The sequence below is a fragment of the Cydia pomonella genome, chromosome 17 (assembly GCF_033807575.1).
Source record: "Cydia pomonella isolate Wapato2018A chromosome 17, ilCydPomo1, whole genome shotgun sequence".
NCBI lineage: Eukaryota > Metazoa > Arthropoda > Insecta > Lepidoptera > Tortricidae > Cydia > Cydia pomonella.
In genome coordinates this window covers 16,869,356-16,889,364 of record NC_084719.1, presented here as the reverse complement: position 1 = coordinate 16,889,364, position 20,009 = coordinate 16,869,356, and the positions used below count along the sequence as shown (strand labels likewise).

At 40.4% G+C, this 20,009-nt stretch overlaps 1 protein-coding gene across 1 annotated transcript in view; it reads right to left on the bottom strand.

The window, feature by feature from the left end:
* Positions 1-20,009, bottom strand: part of LOC133526902 (lachesin-like) — a 129,633-nt gene that overhangs the window by 77,777 nt on the left and 31,847 nt on the right. The window contains exon 2 of the mRNA XM_061863751.1: positions 19,267-19,613. Coding sequence (XP_061719735.1) covers positions 19,267-19,381 — 115 coding nt within the window. The 5' untranslated portion in view covers positions 19,382-19,613. The remainder of the gene's footprint in view (positions 1-19,266; positions 19,614-20,009) is intronic.

The window sequence follows — 20,009 nt, the reverse complement described above, 5'->3', positions numbered from 1 at the left end:
CGCGCACGGCGCGAAAGCCAGGGGCCATGGTGGAGCAGGCCACTCCAAAGGTACCACCCGACCTTTTCCCCAAGGGTTGAAAAGCGGATGCGTTCAGCAAGTTCCCCTAGGGGGACCGACTAGCGCAGGTGCCGGAGGAGTAGGCAGCGGAACAATGGCCTACTGCGAGAAGCGAGCGGGAGCACCGCTTCCAAATCCTGCTGGCAATGCTCCGGGCGCCTTTGACGGCACGGCCATGCCTACGGGCGTGGGCATGCAGTCGGGTGGAGGAGCCGCTATGTCCAGGAGGCAGAAGAGGCGTGCGAAGGCGCGAGCAAAGGTGGACGCACAACCGGTAGCCGGACCCTCCACAAGTGGGGCGGGAAGGCTACAGAATAAAAGGCCGCTGGGGGCCAGTGGCGACTCGTCTCTGCTCGCTGGTGACTCCAAAAGAACGAGGGTGGGGGGGTCGTTCGCGGAAGTTGCGGCGAGCGAGAAGATGGCCATCGTCCCAGTGGCCTTTCCAGCCGTAAAGGTGGTGCAGGAGCATATGCCGGCCATCATAGGAGCCCTGCTCCTATTTCTTGATGAGGCCGCCGAACCCATGCCCGACATCACGCTAGGCAACCTCGTGGGGGGCGCGCTCCACGTGACCTGCAAGGGGAGGGATGCCGCGGCATGGCTCAGCACGGTAATCGGAGGTGGGGAGATTGCCGGGCTGCGCCTGAAGGTCGTGAGTGCCAAGGATCTGCCGAAACCGGTCAAGATGGCCTGGAGAACGATGATCGATGGCAGTCAGGACATCGCGAGGGCCCTCAGAGTGTTGCAGAAGAAACACCCCGGACTGCGCACAAGTGAGTGGAAAATAGTCGACACCGTGGGGTCGGGGCCGACCACCAGGCGTATCGTACTGATGGACCGGGTGTCGGCCACCGTCATCAAGGAGGCCGACTATGTTCTGCACTCGGGGCTCGACACCAGCCACTTCAAGCTCCTGGAAGAAGGGAGGGAGCAGGGGCTTGAGGGGGCTGAGGTCGAGCCTTGCGGGGAAGCAAGGGAGGGGGGGGAGGTAGCCCAAGAGGCTACGGTAGCTGTGGCGACAGGGGGGGGCCCGGAACAGGAGGCGCTGCTAACCAGTGGCGCACCTGTGGAGGAGGCTGGGGGCCAGTTGGAGGAGGCGGGGAGCATGGTGCAATTCGGGGAGGACTATGCCGGACCGCGCATGGCTCGAGAGTCGTCACCGATCTCATCGATGGCGGGCTCAGAGGATTTGCGTGGCCTAGCGGAACTCTACCTGGAGGGCACCATGTCACCCATGTCCTTCGACGACACGGTCCAGGAGGTGGCTGCTGATCTCAGCACCACCAAACAGTAAAACGCCGAAATGGAGGGTCTAAGGTGTGTACAAATAAATCTTCAACACAATAAAGCAGCCACCGCCCTTCTGGCTAGGCAGTTAAAAAGCGACAAGTTTGATATTGCCCTTATTCAAGAACCATATATCTACAAAGGCGAGATAAGAGGCTTAAACGGTACTGGCGGGACATTGCTTTATGTTTGTCCTGAGAGTAATATGAGGACATGTATTTATGTTAAAAATGGCATTGATGCTATGCTTCTACATGCTTTCTGTTCCAGGGATCTGACTACGGTCAAGATCCAAAACAAGGGGGGGGGTAAGGCACTAATCATCTCATCAGCCTACCTTCCCTACGAGGCAGCGGATCCGATCACTGGGCAGCTACGGGATCTTGCTGACTACGGCAGCCAAGCGAACACCGACCTGATCATTGGCTGCGACGCGAACGCGCATCATGTCATCTGGGGAAGCTCGGACGTCAACAGAAGAGGGGAGAAGGTACTGGATTTTCTGGTAAGCTCTTCCTTACAATTATTAAATAAAGGCAATGAACCAACATTCGTTAATGCTAGACGGGGTGAGGTTATTGATATAACGCTAGCGTCCAACAACGCGAGCAATAAGATTAGTTCATGGTATGTCTCTGGGGAAATCTCTTTATCAGACCACAGATACATATGCTTTAGGTATAAGACTAAAACTCAATTAGGAACTATACGTAAACGGAATCCCAGGAACACCGACTGGTTAGCTTTTAAAAGCGACTTGAAGGTGGAACTAGGAGAGCCGAAAGGTAAGCTAAACTCTATCATTGACATAGAATTTGAAGCAGACAAAATAGTACAAGCTGTCTATACAGCCTGGTCTAACAACTGCCCGGAAAAGAAAATTCTGGCGAAGAGGGTGCCTTGGTGGAACCCGGAGATCGCAAAACTCCGGAAGGAAACCAGGGCAGTCTTCAACGATGCTAAAAGGACTAATGACTTTGAACATTACGCGCTAAAACTCACAGAATACAGCAAAGCTGTGAGGAAAGCAAAAAGAAAAGCATGGATGAACCATTGCGATCAAATCAGGTCCATACCGGAAGGTATGAGACTTACAAAAGCACTAGCCACGACAAAGTCAGTTCCGCTTACTTCCATTAGAAGAGGGGACGGAGGAATGACTGAAACGGGGTTAGAGACCCTTAAAGTTATGTGTACAACACACTTCCCAGGCTCGATAATACATCAGGGCGTAACGGACGATGTAGCAATCAGTGCAATGGAACAATCCAGTAGCACAACCAGGTACAACTGGGACACGTCTAAAAAAGTAGTAGATCACAATAAGATACAATGGGCACTATCAACATTTCAGCCATACAAAGCCCCGGGGCCAGATGGAATCTACCCCATACTACTACAAGAAGGTGCCAATGTACTAATACCACACTTAGGTAGACTGTACAGAGCGTGCATAGCCTTTGGACACGTGCCACGTGTCTGGAGGATGGTAAAAGTGACATACTTGCCTAAACCAGGCAAGGCAGAATACACAGAAGCCAAATCGTACAGGCCGATAAGTCTGTCATCATTTTTCCTTAAAACACTGGAGAAACTGGTAGACAGACACATAAGGGATGGTCCTCTTAAGAGACATCCACTACACCAATTGCAGTGTGCGTATCAGCCAGGTAAATCAACTGAAACAGCACTACACCTGGTGACAGCCAAAGCGGAACAGGCAATAGAAAATAAGGAACTATGCTTGGCCAGTTTTCTAGACGTGGAGGGGGCTTTTGACCGCACCACGTATCAGGCAATCAATACCGCAGCATCTAAACACGGCATAGAACCGACAATCTGCAGATGGATCGGTAACATGCTAAATAGCCGACTAATGAAATCTTCCCTTATGGGAGACGAAATATTAGCAACGGCCACGAAGGGCTGCCCACAAGGTGGAGTTCTGTCACCGACTCTCTGGAGTCTGGTAGTGAACTCACTGGTGGAAGAACTTAACAAAGGCCCAACATACACGGTAGGGTATGCAGATGATTTAGTGATTCTTGTAAACGGGAAATTCCCGGGAACAGTATCAGGAATCATGAATACGGCACTGAAGCAAGTGGAGAGATGGTGCAACAGCCATCAACTCTCTATCAACCCAGGCAAAACAGTGGTAATACCGTTTACCAGGAAAAAGACCCTCAATGGCATGGAGCAACTGAAGCTTTATGGAAGGGTACTGGAAATGTCCGATGAAGTGAAATATCTAGGTGTAACACTAGATAAAGAACTGAACTGGAGGAAGCATGTCGAACTTACCACAACCAAGGCGCTGAGAGTGTTTGGAATGTGTAGAACGGCATATGGGAAAACATGGGGTTTAAACCCAAAGGTACTAAGATGGATCTATACCATGATGGTAAGACCTATCATTTTGTACGGATGCCTGGCATGGTGGACAAGGACACTAAAGAGCACATGCAGGGAGAACCTTATGAAAATACAGAGAACAGCATGCATGGCTATTACCGGGGCGTTTAGAACAACGCCAACAGCGGCGATGGAGGTACTGCTAGACCTCCCGCCGCTACATCTGGTGATACAATCTGAGGCGCGGAAATCGCTACACAGGCTGGCTCTAACCGGCCTATGGAGCGATAGCAAGCCAAAGACTAAACACACAAACATGGAATGTGACAATTTCATGGAAAGGATAACGAATATGGGCTGCGATAAGATGCAACCCAAGTTTGTGTTCCGTAAGAATTTTGAAGTTAAAGTTCCAACAAGGGCTGAATGGACCGAAGGTCTTCAAGCACCAAATTCGGATGAAAACGACATCATATGGTACACAGACGGGTCCAAGACAGTATCTGGTACGGGGGCAGGCATTTATGCAAATGACTTTAGTTGTAGCATAAGCATGGGTAATTACGCTACTGTCTTCCAAGCCGAGACGTACGCTATAATTGCCTGTGTGCATGAGAATATAGTTAGGCAAACCCAAGGGAAGAATATCTATATACTCAGTGACAGTCAGGCTGCACTCAAGGCGCTCAGGGCGCCCAGAGTGCACTCTAGACTGGTGTACAATGGTGTCCAAGCTCTGAACGAGCTTGGAAGACAAAATAGAGTGCAACTGGTATGGATTCCAGGGCACGAGGGATTCATAGGCAATGAAAATGCAGATGAACTTGCCAGAGCCGGATCCGCAAGTAACCACATAGGTCCGGAACCATTCGTGGGGCTCTCACAGGGAACCATTATAACGGCTATTAAAGACCACACTAGGACGAGACACCAAAAAGAATGGGACAGTCTGACGGGTCTAAAGCACTCAAAGCTCTTCATACAAGAAGTAGACTCCGGTTGGAGCAAAAAGCTATGGAAACTTAGCAGGAGACAACTCCAAATTATAACAGGGGTGTTTACGGGCCATTATGGGGTCAAAGGGGTTTTGGCCAGGATGGGACACTCTGACAACACCGATTGTCGAATGTGTGGTGAAGAGGAAGAGACAGTAACACACCTAATGTGTGAATGTCACGCCCTCGCCAGACAAAGAATGAAAGACTTTGGAGCAGGCTATCTGGAACCAAAGGAATTCAAAAGGCTACCCATAAGCTCCATCATCCGACACATGGAAATGGTCAAAAAGGCTCTTGAGTAGCTAATGGGTCTTTCCTTAGGGGGCAACTACACAAAAGATCCCTATGGGTCGAAGTGTATCCGCAAGGGCCCCCGGTAATCAGAAGATAAGATAAGATCCCCAGGCTGGCCCAATGCGGATTGGGGATTACGTACATACCTTTGAATTTCTTCGCAGGTTTCCTCATGATGTTTTGCTTCACCGAAAAACTAGTAGTGAATATCAGATGATAATCCGTACTTAAGTTCCGAAAAACCCATTGGCACGAGCCAGGATTCGAACCCGCGACCTCCGGATTGAAAGTCGGACTTCAAATCCACTACCACCATAGCACATTTTGTTCGTGCAAATATCACCAAAACTTGAGTTCTCAGGACAGCATGTGCAGTGAGTAGTGTAAAATGATATAAGAGGCAGCTGCAGAAGAATTAACAGTCTCCCGTGATTCATACCTAAGAGTGCACATGCCTAAACTCTATTATTATATCCTAGACACTAAAATAACAGTTCGATAGGCCAATTTACTACCTAATTATCTTACTTTTGTACCTACAAATTATGTAGAACTAAATTGATAGATCGGTCTGACTTGTTCGGGTAATCGAACTGACTTACTTATTACTATCTAAGATATACAACCAAAGGTTAAAATACAAGACCAAACAAATGGAAATAACAAACTAAAACTAGGTATAACTAAAAGTGTTGTGATTATATGTAGATCGTGTCATTCACGACGAAGCGTACCTTGACTAGTATTGGCATGTTATCAAAGGTAAGATTTGACAAATCTGCGGGTCATCGTGGACGACAAGAATTATAGTAAACTAATTAAGATTACCGGTTAAACAAGAAAGAGATGTAACTTGGATCTATTTAAATCGAGAGTGAATAGACCTTCTAGGTAAGCATGTTCCATCCTAGACTGCATCGGCACTCACCATCAGGTGAGATTGTAGTCAAATGATTACCTTTTCGTAATAAAAAAAAGTATACAAATTGGGTAAGTGCGTGACGTCTACGCGAAGTAATCTGTAGCAAGCGCAGACAATACGCACGGCTGCCCCCGACTGCCCCTAACAGAGTTTAATACAGAGTGCAAGTGATTTATTACACCTTTAAACGGATTCCCTGTTGGCCCGGATTCGCTGTATCGATGTTCTAATAGGGAGGGTCGAGTTATATCCATAATATAAGGTTAGCTCTGTATGGCCAAAGACTTGAATGTGTGTGTTTTTAAAATAGCACTATGTTTACTACGAGTACAACTGAGACTTTTAGGTTTCCGTACCCAAAGGGTAAAACAGGATTCTATTACTAAGACTCCGCTGTCCGTCCGTATGTCTGTCTGTCCGTCTGTCACCAGGCTGTATCTCATGCTGTATTTCACAGATGATGTATTTATTTAATCTTATTTTTATTTATTCAATGTTTATTGTACAAAAGAAAACCTTATAGTACAAAAAGCGGACTTGTACGGTTTTTTTCTATATTGAAAGGGTTGTGGCTAGTTTTTATCAGCACTGAAATCTTCTCACTTCGCTGGACGTCGTACCTAACTAAGATTTCGGTTGACAGAATTTCAAAGCCCGTAGATATAAAGTTATGGTTTTATTCTCTTGTTTTATAATTTCGTATTTGTACGCTTCGTTTGATGATCAACCAACCTGAAAGTTGAATAATCAGTCGGACCTACTTTTATTATAATTTAAAGAACTTTTTCTCTACCTGTCAACTCAAGATTAAAAAAAAAATATTCAGTAGGTAAGTAGGCTTGACAAGGGCCTTTTCACTACGAATCAAAGATGATAATTTTTCCCGTCGTCTCGTTAATAAGTACCTAGTACATAATAGTGTACAGTCACCATCAGATATATTGGAGCGGCCAAGGTGCTCACAAATATCTGAACACGCCTCTATTTTCAAGACGCTAAAGTGCATGTCCAGATATTTTTGAACACCTCGGCCGCTCCTATGTATCTGATGGCGACCGTATAGTGTGTAAATTCAAAACGAGCAAACATTTAAACGGTGGTTACCATAGGCCAAAATAGGTATAATTGAGTTTAATTTTGCTTAGAAATACGATGTAAATACTAACCATACAAAATAATTCAGCGTGAAAACATAACGAGATACGAGCTCTTTAAAGTACCTAACTGTCAACGCTTTGAACGCTTGTTGGTAGTTATTATAAAAAGCTCGGATCTCGTGATGTCATGTCCTGTCTTGTCTCGTAATGTTTGTACGTTTGCAGTACATTACTGCTCGGTAATTGTTAAAAATTAATTGCGGGGTCATAATTAAGTGTAACTTAAAAAAAGAATCTAAATTAATGATTACATGGATATATTCTATATCTGGTTTATTTTATCGCCTGTATTGGATTTACACACTGTATACTCCACTATAGTAGGTAGGCCTATTCCTACTTCAGTATTTACTTATAATAATAGAATAGCGCGTATTTTAGTTTAGTAGATTACATATATCACATGGGTGAATAGATGGACGGTATTCGCCATACCAAACTTAATAGTGAGGGCGTCCTGTGATCTTTGTCCGCGCTGCCGCCCCTAATTCATAAGATTCCGGGGTGCGATGCAGAGCGTTAAGAATATGTTCCAGTAATACGTATCACCCTGTTTATTTCCTTATTTTGGAATGATGAAACAATTATGGAAATGTTGACTTGAGAAGCTTATTTTCATGTTATTTTGGGGTCGTAGGGTAGTATTTCTTATAGCATACTCATAATAATAAAATATGTGACGACCCCATCATCCGCTGGTTCTACCAGTGCAATTAGTTAACGCAGGTCAGCGTGTGGTGAGCTGATGAGGACTAGAAACCCCACGTACCTGAGTGCTTATGGGGAGTTCTGTCACCTGAAAGATGGGTGGGTGGTACAGGACCCTCTGCCTCTGGCTTGCCTTAGCTGACCGTCCAGAGTGGAAACGCGAGAGCTGCGTTCTCGAGGGTAGATGTGCTATATGTTATATAAGTTTGCTATATGTTTAAAGTCCAGTGAAATCTCTCTACCCCCAGCCTCCAATAACACCTCTCTACCCTCAGCCTCTACACCGGTGTTGCTCTCGAGCCATCTTAGATGATGCTTCTTGTGGGAGCCCATCTCATGGGGACGAGTCACCGGTTTGCCGGGAATAAAATTGCATACCATTTTAGTAGGCAGGTGCTCGATTTTATTCCCCATAGCCTCTAATCCATCGCTTTCATTGAATAGCCTTGTTCATTTTAGATCCCTTTAACATTTTGACGACCGGTCTGGCCTTATGGGTGTAGAACCCTGCCTATGAAGCCGATGGTCCCGATGGGTCCCGGGCCTGAGTTCGGAACCCGGTAAGAGCATTTTATTTGTGTGATGAACATTAAAGTCTCCAAAGGGCCTCTATGCACGCCTCCCTATAATGTCTGGAACACCATTGTTTCTTTATTAAAAACATACAATAAAAAAAAAACAATAGGTAGATTCATTATAATTATAAAAGACGCAAGCAATGTCCTTACCGCCTACAAAAGAGCTCGTTCAGATAATCTTTCGGCATAATTAGAGGGTTTGTTATATTTGCATACATATATAATCAATTTCCATAGAATTTCCCGGAGGGGTAGGCAGAGACCACGGATTTCCACTTGCTACGATCCTGACATACCTCTTTCGCTTCCTTTACTTTCATGACATTCCTCATACACGCTCGCCGGTTTAGGGTGCTTTTGACCTAGCCCTTCTTCAGGATCTCCCCAATTTGACCAGAGAAAGTCCGCCGAGGTCTACCCCTTCCAGCTCCCTCTTTTACTTTTCCCCTATAGACTCTCTTTGTTAGCCTTCTTTTACTCATCTTTCCACATGTCCAAACCAACTCAACATACCTTTCTAAATGTTTATTTCATTTATTTATACTCCACTCTTTTCCCTTATCACACTGTTTCTAATTCTAGTCATATTTGCAAAAGAAAATTTGGGTTATCATAAACCTCTGACAAATAATTTTTTAGTATAGACTAAAGAAATTATGTAGGATACTTATTCCACGCATTTGTACACTCTTGACATGATTCGGATTTTAAAATAAGCACATCATGTAAGACAGTAGTCCCGCATCTCTGTCGCACAAATTCATGCGTGAGAGCAAAACGTGGCTGTGATTTGTGTAGTATTGGTAAAATATTTCACTAAATCTCTAAAATAGAAAGTCAAGGTTATGGAGGTTGCTACAATGAGTATTTTGGGATTAACATTTGTAATGCTAGTGTTAGATTATCTCTAATTCGAATTCTGAACTAACGACCATAAGGTTATATGAACACACAATTTTCGCTTTATAGAAAATTGAATCAAATTATATAATCATCAGGTTAATAGTTGAAAATTTGAACCAACGACATTAACAAAATAATTATAGAAATATACAAAGTTTGCTAAATATAATATTGGAATCGAAAATACAGCAAACAGTTGTGAGGATAATAACTATTGCCTTATGTTGTTCATCTCCATACAGTTCGTTAAGCATTGCTGCAGATCAATAACAAATAATGTTATAGTTAAGTCAGAAAATAAGAAGGAAACAAAACATATAACGCGCCTCGTGAAACTTGCGACGTAAGATGTGACCGTCGACCTTTTATCTGAAATACTCTTGAAAATATCTGCTCGGATCCTTCGGCTTAGTACTAGCTGTTTTATACCAAAATTATAATACTATAGTATGTGGGGTATATACGATTTAAAATACTTAAATGAAAATTTTACATGGGTTCGTGTTTTTTTTCTATCGAGCCAAATATTTACCTTGTGAATTTTCGATGACCTTTGCCCTTTATAAAACGTGTAAAAAAAAAAGTCTAGCCCTCCCAGGAATTTTAATTTTATAAAGTCGCAATTATTAATGTGCCTGAACAGACTGTTAATGGCGCGGTACCTAATTACTGAAATGTAATTAAAAAGATTTACCTATCGAAAACGTATTACATCATCGAATTACGTAGTAACATAAAATTATTTTCTGAAGTATTTGCCAATTTATCCAGTTAATTAAAAATACGACCCCAGATACTGGATGTGGGCCTGAAAGATCAGTAATGTGACTGGTAGGTACGGAAAGTTTTCAGTTTATATGTTTTGCTTAAATTTCATTCGTATTTTATAGGAAAGTACCTATCTACAGGTTGAAGAAGAAGAGCTGTATCAAAATCTACCAAAAGCGTAAAGACGTGTCATTTACCACCAGGTAACCGTTTTGTCCCTTTGACCAATAAATTTGTGTGTGACTTTGACTGAACTGGAGTGGTACTAAGAGCGTTTTCACATAGTCCGGACCGATGCCGAATGTCGGATGACCTTTCGAGGAAAACAGCTGCTATAAAATGCCCTATGGTATGTACCTAGACCTTTTATTTGTACATAAAGCTGTCTTTTGAACGACAAACAATAATTAATTGTTTAAAAAATATAAAAATGATGTTCTTTCCATTTTGCTGCTTTGTAGTCATATCCGAGCGTTTCTTAAAGAAATGTCACTTTCATAAATATTGTATTTTTTCATAAATTTTACTCTTCTAGAATCACGAGCTCTTTCGATCCAAATGGGATAAAAAATGTCTCAGAGTTTTTTCTATTGTGTTATCGTTTCCTCGTATACATTGTATGGCAGTAATAAAAAGGAAAGTTTGAAAAATTTATGGTAATTTTAGGACACGTTTTTTTCTCCTATAAGGATGAAAAGAGTTCACGATCCTGACTAGAAATAACAAAAGTGGCGAAAAGGTCACATAAAAAGTGATAAAAGAAAGAAAGGCTCATCCGACATCCGATATCGGATCGGACAATCTGAAAACGCTCTAATCTGGAGCGTGTACCACCTACTCATAATCGATACAGTCAGTCAACAGTTATTATGGTTAATTATGACCTTATTGAAGGTTGTTGTTGACTTACATCTTCTCTAATACCAGAAATGAAGTAAGTAGGTAAGCACCTTTATATACCTACACCGTATTTTTTTAAGTTTGTTAATTTCAAGTGTGTGTTCCTGAACTTAAATTAAGTAACTTTCACAAAGAAACCGGTATTCTAATTAGTTAATTCCGTCTTTGAGATAATCAATGATTTATTTTTATCTGATAAGGCCCCTGCGAGCGTGTACACTTGCCTTAGGGTCTGTTTACATATTGATTAGTTTTTAGTGTGAGTTTATACATTTACTACTAAACGCAAGTGCTATCTCGGACATTGATATGTCATAGTTTTCAATTGTTTGATACAAAAACGCTATTAATTACTTTTATGAAGAAAAAAAAACTAAATTAAATATGCCATTCAGTTTCCATAAATGTACTTAGCCATACCCGAAGTTAATGGAGTTAAAAAAAGGTGGTAGTAAGTTCTTAAATCAATACCATAAGCACATATAAGTTACTTATTATGAATCAAATGAAAGATCAAGATCGTTTCTCACAAACACACTTAGACATTAAGTATTCCATTTATTACGTGACAGAAATAAATTACGTAGAATCACCTTTATCTAGGTATGTTTATGTGTAAGTATATTTATAGCCATATTACCGACCCCTGTCAGGGGTGAAATAAATAATTCCAAGATCAATCAGAAGTTAGAAGGGTCGCTGTACAGATATTCATTATTATATACATCTTATCTATTTGTACAGGTACATATTTATATTAACCTTTATTTACCTTTATCTTATCGATTACTTTGTTGGATGGCTTGTAAGTGTAAGGTCTGTGGACGCTCGAAGCGGAGCGTTCGGCGGGGCGTGCAGCGTGGCGTCGGCCTACCTACTTGTAATCAAAACAAACATATTATTTTGCTCATCCGCGGTTTCACATTCAGACAGCGTTACAATATTAGGGAATCGGTTGAAATAAAAATAAAAACATGTATTCGTACTTATACACTCGTATTAAATATATCAAAAAGAAGCGCTGGTGGCCTACCGGTAAGAGTGCGTGACTTTTAATCCGAAGGTCGCGACCAATGAGTTTCTAGAAACTTATGCACGACATATTATTTGATATTTACCAGTCGCTTTTCGGTGAAGGAAAACGTCGTGAGGAAGCCGGACTAATCCCAATGAGGTCTAGTTACCCTCTGGGTTGGAAGGTCAGATGGCAGTCGCTTTCGTAAATACCTGTGCCCACGCCAATTCTTGGGATTAGTTGCCAAGCGAACGGCTAGTTTTGGTAGGAACTCAAGTCTTTTGAGCCTAAATTGATGAACTCTTACCTAAACTACAGTAAAAGAAATAGGCGTTATTGTATGATTTATGTTATGTACATCCATTAATTTTACATAAAGACAACGCATTTCGAAGTTATTTGTAAAAAAATTACAAGTCTCCGAGAAGGACTCAAGTCTCTACAAACGACTCGGGATTTTAATAAGTCAAAAAGGACTCGAGTTTTGTCTTAATTATAAGAGTCTGAAAAACTGAGTCGAGTCTTAAAGCAGAGGACTCAAAGGACTCGAGTCTTAACCAACACTAAGCGGACCCCAGGCTCCAATGAACCGTAGTCAAAAGCCGGGATAATGAGAGATAGATGAATATCATAATTATAAGCACTGCACAATGGTAGAGTTGAACGGGAAACTCGGGTGCAAACCCTGGTTCGTAACATACTACGCGTTGATATAAAACTACCAGGGCCCCTATTTATCTGGGGTTCGAACCCATCAGGACCCCCAGCTAAAATACCAATTAAACGGGCAAGTTTCCCCTATAGGTTGAAAAGTCAGACGGCAGTCGTTATCGAGAAAACTAGTTCATGAATTCTTGGTATCAGGTTTCCGAGTAGATCGGGCAAGCCGGGCCCCCCACATTGGCTATAATACATTTTATACAACATCGTGTGATGATCACCCAAGACCCAGTCATATATTTAATTATACCATACTTAATTGTCTGTTTATTTGGAATAATATCTAACTATCACTGGCGATAATTGACCAATCCCAAAAGGGTGATATCACAATCGAACCCATTTCTTCTCAATCCTTTGTTGGGGGCTCGGGAAAAAATGAGGCCGAAACAGCCACTTGGAGCACAATAGCTGGCGATGACCTATGATGGCTACAATGGCCGTGATGGCTTCACAAACACACGCGTGCAATTTTCGATTAGAAGACCGAGCCACGGTATAATTATTTTCGCCGAGCGCTTTTTGTTTTGCTGATGGAAAAGTGATCGATAATAGAGGGTAGTCTTTTCCTTTTTGTTTAGCGTAGTGATTTTGCCGCGAGGGACGCAATCTAGGTTCATCAACCACAGAATTAATAGTTATGTCTGTTGTAGGAAGTACAATATGTAAGTTTATAATAATACTAGGTAACTGGCATCTGCCATTATATTACTATACTGACACTAAAATAGTGTGTAATGTATAATTATTTGAGTAATAAAAAACTGGACAAGTGCGCAAGTGCGAAGTGGAAGTGCGAGTCGAACTCGCCCGCCGAGGGTTCCGTACTTTTTAGTATTTGTTGTTAGAGCAGCAACAAAAATACATCATCTGTGAAAATTTCAATTGTCTCGCTATCACGGTTCATGAGATACAGCCTGGTGGCAGACGTAGAGACGTAGAGATTTTACCCTTTGGGTACGGAACTTAAAAAAGAGCTGTTTTAGGAATCAGGACTCGTAAATAGATCTAATGGTAATGACACTCATAAGTCTGTTATGTTTGCCATAATAATCTATTTTTAATATAACTTTCTTTCGGCACTGGCATTGTTAGCTACCTTCTTAAAAATATTTATTTCAAAATACTATTCAGGTTATAAACTCTAAAATATCTTCTTAGCCTTCCAAAAGTATTTTGCATGCGATTTTACTACGTGTGTAAAGGCAACGAGCTAAGATAACATCGGGATTAGGATCGATTGCATTACTTGTCAGGTGCAGCTAATCTACTAGTATATACACTGCAATCTTATACTTGCGTTCTAAACGCCCGCCAAGTACAGTCAACTGCTTTTTCTAAATGATTTTGTCTGAAACATTTTTTATTGTTTTCTGAACATATTTAATTACGCTTGTTTTTGAGCTACGTTTATATCGCTGAGGAATGGATATTCCCAAATAAAATTGTTATTAATGTGATCCGTCGTATCAAAACCAATATTACCAAATCTATCACCTCTTCCCAAATCCATGTATCAAAACACCCAAAGCAAAATCGAATTTGAAAATTCATCTATCACGCGCTCAATGCCAACACCCCAGCCCTCGATCCCTCGTCCCTAGCGTGCTAAATCTCAAGGGGTCGAAATGTGCAAACAATTAGAAGGGCTTTTTTGTTCACCCCCGTGGCTCGTTTGTGCAATACACAATGCCACTTTGTGTCAACGACAGCTCGCTATTAAAACGCGGCGAACGCACTACACATCTGTGCTTTTCACATCTACAGTTGTTTTATTTATGAAAATGACGTATTTTACTACTTACTTGACGTCACTTAAGGCCTTTTATCAACTGTTAATTTGAATAAAAATAGGATATTGCTGGGTAATGTTCTTTTCTGTACTATGACTGGCTGGAATTGCCCGCAGTTAATTAAACACTCATATTATAGTTAAATTTCTTTTTAAATTATAACGGGGTGACAATTATAAGATACAAAAAAATTATACACAGGGTAAAATCATAATCTGTATAATTAGGTGAAACCTAATTAGGTTACTAACATAAATGAGAAGCTTACCCTTTGGCTTTTTATTGATAATGAATTCCTAATTTGAAATACTATTCCAGACATTTTCGACGTTTCTTACCTTGAACGTATTTCCAGTATACGAAACCAAACACAAAAATGAATTGCAAAAAATGTAGTTAATGGATTCTATTGTAATACGACAATTAATTAGTTACTATTTAAGTTATTTAGGTACACGAATGTGTGTTGGCGTATTCTATAAACGTATATGTTTATATATTCAGCACAATAAATACAATACACAATGTACATAATTAATTTTCGTAACACATTGAAATCAATTGCCTTATATTAAGTAACTACAGGTCCTTAACTACCTTAATTATAAACAATTTTTGTTTTTCACCCAACATATTGTATCATATCTGTTTGTATTTTATTAACAAAATATAAATAAAACATAAATTAATATTACTATAAAACCGGCAAGTTTGCGTACAGAATCTCCTGTAATTATTAGTTACAATGACAAGTCGTTGTCTCTGAGTGGGTGTCCAGACGGGACATTTTTCGCTCAATCGGATTAAATTGTAAATTTAATTGTAAGGTGCTGGCGCAAAAATGGAATTGGCTAACATATCCCACTTTATTCGATTGTAAGATTGTGACCGATCAAATGAGAAGGTGCGGATAAAAAAAAATCTACACTAGAATGCGCCTTCGGGAGACATTTTTTGAATTTCGAGCGCTCGACTGTTACCATAAATTTAAAATTGGTGATCAAATAAATTGTGTGCTTGTACGCTATATGGGATTAACGCCAATTAATATTCTTATCAAATTGTCCCGTCTGTTCGGGTTTTGATATTGTCAATGGTCAATGTCGCTGTATCACGTTGGTGACTTGTCGTTACTTTTCACTGCTATGTTAACGCTCTAATAGTGCTACGTTTCTATCGATGAAATAAACTATTAACAGTAATAAATAAACATTCAACATAAAATATACGCAGTTTAACTGTAAAATGTATATTTTACCTTTTATTTAAGCAGTATATTAATTTCATAGACAAATGACTTCCACGTGAGAATAGATTTTAGAAAACGTCGAGTATGAAATAAATCATTTCAAGAAAATCAATTTGATACCGCACTTTGTACTCGTATCCTGTGTACAAAGCTCCCATTTTTCTCCTAAATACATAAGCACTGGCAATCGGAAAACTCCGCACCGGATCCACTCTGCGTGAATCCATTCGATCTCATGCATTTAAATTTAGAATTAGTGAAAAGCTTTGCCCACAGACCGAGTTTTTCGACGAAGGTAACCAACCGCCTTGGATCTTCTGATACAGGTTTCATTGAATACGTGATTGATTTAATGTTGTTCGGTAAACGTATATATACTAACAAAGTAAAGACGGTATTATGTTCGACGTAAGGTAAAGAGGCACGTGAAATGTTGCTCATTTACATAGGATCGAATAAGATGTTTAGACTAACATTATGACAACAAATTTACTTGATCTAAAAACGTTTGTTCGGTAGCAAATCCTTTTCAAGAACGCGAAACAAAAACAAAGTTGACGCCTTCATTCAAACTCTAAGGATCACATGATACTCTGTTGCTACGAATGGTTATAAGGCCCTTAAAGAAGGTACGATTCCTACCGAACGGGCGGAGTCGGCGCGCATTTCACATTTGTTTGGCTGCAAGGCCGATCGGCTCCTCGCGGACGCGACCGGCTCCAGATGGACCCCATCGCTTTTGCCATACATAAAGTAAAGGCACATTTAAAATGCATATGTAAGATCGTGTGTTGCGATAAGTATAAGCAGTAAAGAATATTAATTTATTTCATTCGTTCATTAACACTTAAAACAGAGTTTCGAGAATATTTTATTGTTTATTGTCGATTATATTGTCCAAATTTTACAAATTGACTGAAATAATATGGAACAAATGAATTTTCTTTGAATGTCATTTTATATGTATTTCGTCGGTATTCAAAAGTTTGACAAACATAATTGTTGTAGATCTCTAGCGTAATGATACGGGTTTTTTAAAAGTGTCTTTATGAGAAGAAACCAAATACATTTATTTCATAACAATGACACTCAGGAATTCATAGTAGTGTAATATTAATAAGACGCTTCCGTCGACAGGTATTCAAAAAGAGGCTCTTCGTTTCGCTCGCTCGCTCGTTCACTCTTCGCTCGCGCGGTGACTTGAATGTACGCAAATATATAGTGAAAATGGTAGGAAGAGCTGTTAAATAAAATTAGGACATCTTACGTCGCTGTCTTGAATGACGTTGCAGCTTCAGTATAAATTGACAAAAATACTTACAAACTAAACTTTATTTTTAACTTTACCATTATTTTCCAATTATTTGGCCGATGTATTTTGTTTTATTTTAATAAAAATGTTTATTTATGTTAAGATAAATTATAGTTGATAACCTAAACTAGGTCAAAATAAGAAGGTGATAATCAAACAAATATTACTTATTTTTCTCACCAACACACAGAAACCCTGCCGCGCAAAACAAATTATCCCAACTTCAAAGGTGTCACATCTATTAATTTTATTCGCGTTACGATTCCAGTGTAACGTTCGTCGCACCTCGAAGGAAATGGTGAGACAACATAAATAATCTAGCTGAAGACAAGTCGCCCCATGCGAGGCGAAAAATGTATTTGGGTAAAAGGATGGTGCGCTCGCTTCGTTACATTTTGTCACTCCCTGGGGCGAGGACTAGTGGCGCTTTCCGTACAACTTGTATAGCCGAAATGTTTTATGCTTGCGTCACGAAATCTGATTTGTATCCTCAACTCCGCCGCTTTACTACCGCCGTAAACGCGTGTTTATTGTTTCGTACTCTCCAAGGTTAAAGGCTGTAAAGGTTATCTCGCTTGATTCGAAGGTAATTGCGAGCTATGCATCGGTACTTGTGTAAACGGAATTATTGCTCGTAAACTTGCGCTTAGTCAACCAAAGCTGAATAACGTTAAAATTGTTTTTTTTTTTTTTATATCAGGCTATTATATAATCGTTTTTATTTTAAATATGTAGAAAAATCATACAAGAATAATGTATAGATATATTAAATTAATATACACACAGGTATTTTTTATTCTCTAATGAAGTAACTGCCTCTAGTGATAACATTATTAGTAGTAAAGGAACGTTGGCGTTTTATGAGCTAATATTCAAATCGACGTTCGTATTCCAAGGTGACCGAAGAGCTGGCAGATTTCTCGCACAACGTATTAGCTTCGCAATACAGCGGGGAAATGCTGCCAACTTTTTAGACGCATTTTAATTTTATTATTCCTTTATTTCTCTTTCTTCTTAGGGTTATGTTTTTTACAATATGGATATAAAAGTAAAATATAAAAATACATTAAAAAATACTATACAAAACACATATAAACACATTGTAAAAAACTTAACCTAGTGTGCCGCCAGCAGCGGGGCAGGGCCTAAGCTGCCGGTGGTCAGAGCTGCAGAGAGAGGAACCGCCGCACTATCCGCGCCGTGTCCAAGATCACCGCGATGAGACCGTTCGCTGAAACGACTATTGGGACAATGATCGTCGAATCAACATCCCACATGGCGGTTATCTCGTGAGCCAAGTCTAGGTACTTGCTGGACTTGTCCTTCTCGGCTTTCACGAGATTCTCATCATGGGGGATGGTGATATCGACGAGCACGGCCCGGCGTTGCGATCGATCTATAATCACGATGTCAGGCTTATTGGCTACAATAGTCCTGTCAGTGATAATAGATCGATCCCAATAGAGCGTGGCACGACCATTTTCGAGAACTGGCGCAGGTGAGTACTTGTAGTACGGTACTTCGCGGTCCACAAGGCGGTATAGAAGAGCAAGTTGCTGGTGAATAATTCTGGCTACGAGATTATGTCTGTGCAAGTACTCACCGTTAGCAAGATGAGAATAACCGGAAATGATATGACAAATGTCGACCGTACCGTCCTTCAGGATATACTTCCGATAGTTGTTCGTCATCATAACTTCGTCCGCAATTATTTATTATTAGTTTTAAGTTTAAATTTAGTTTAATTCATTAGATAAGTTATATTTTTTTTATTAATGTACCATATATATATTGTACCTAGATAGGTTTATAATTACTAGTTATCTGTTAAATACTTACATCAAACTTGCATGGATCAGAAATTCGGACTTTACAAATTGAGCAGCAAGGGATTCATAGTAGAATAACTAGTTAATACAGAAAGCGAATAACTAACGGAATTACTGTTGAATGAGCCCATTTCAGGAATTTAATAATGCCATTGCATGGATATAGATCTGACATCGTACAATGTTTTTCAGGTCATATTTTAATTATAATGACTTGTGATATTTTATACATTACATTATATTGCTTTAGAAGTAATACCTTTAACGGTACACTAAATTTTGTAAGTACAAAACATGCATCAAACCCTCCACAGGTTACATAAATCTAACAACATCGTAACATAAACCAACGAAAACATAACGTGCTCCTAAAAATCTCAAAAGCATAAAACACGTCCGTAAGCGAAATAGAAGTTACCTTTGGTGCTCTCGACTACGCAGTCGATTCTCCAGAGAAGCAGCGCGGAGTAGAGCGTCAGAAGCATCTTGTCTCCGCGGAAGGAAAATAACTCCATTTTATGGCCCCACCCCATCCCTACTGGAATTATCGGCAACGCCGCCTTTTATGGCAGCCACTCGCAACATCACAAACACAGCACAGTTCTCAGAAACAAACGTGGCTCCAGATAAACGAAATCAGACAGTTATGGCCCACACTTTTTTATGACATCGGCTGTCTGTAATTTATGACGCGCAATAAAAGTAATTTATTTGGCCACTAAATAGATTGCTACACTTTTAATGAAATTATCCGCCGTTGGGTACCTGAAACAATTAAGATAACGTCTCAGTTATGGGGAGGGTTATGTAAGGTGATAAGGTCGTTCGGATTTGTTACAGCTAGGCGTCTAAAGGACAAATTGGTCAGTACAACCTAGGATTTAAGATAATATATTAACAGAAGGACTAATAACAAAGAGCTTAACATTGATACCTATAATCTTTATAGTTATAATTGTTGAAACATGATTTGGGTGTATTGTGAGTTAAAAGATTTTTTTTTTACATATTTAGGAACTGTAATATGGAGTGTGGAATTAAGAGGAGTGACATCTCTTATGGTGGAACTGTTGCAAAAGTGTCCAGCTGTCAGCTATAAATAATAGTCCCCAATCTCTCCAGAGTAGCGCTAGAGTAGCTAAGAACCTAGGCGTTATTGAC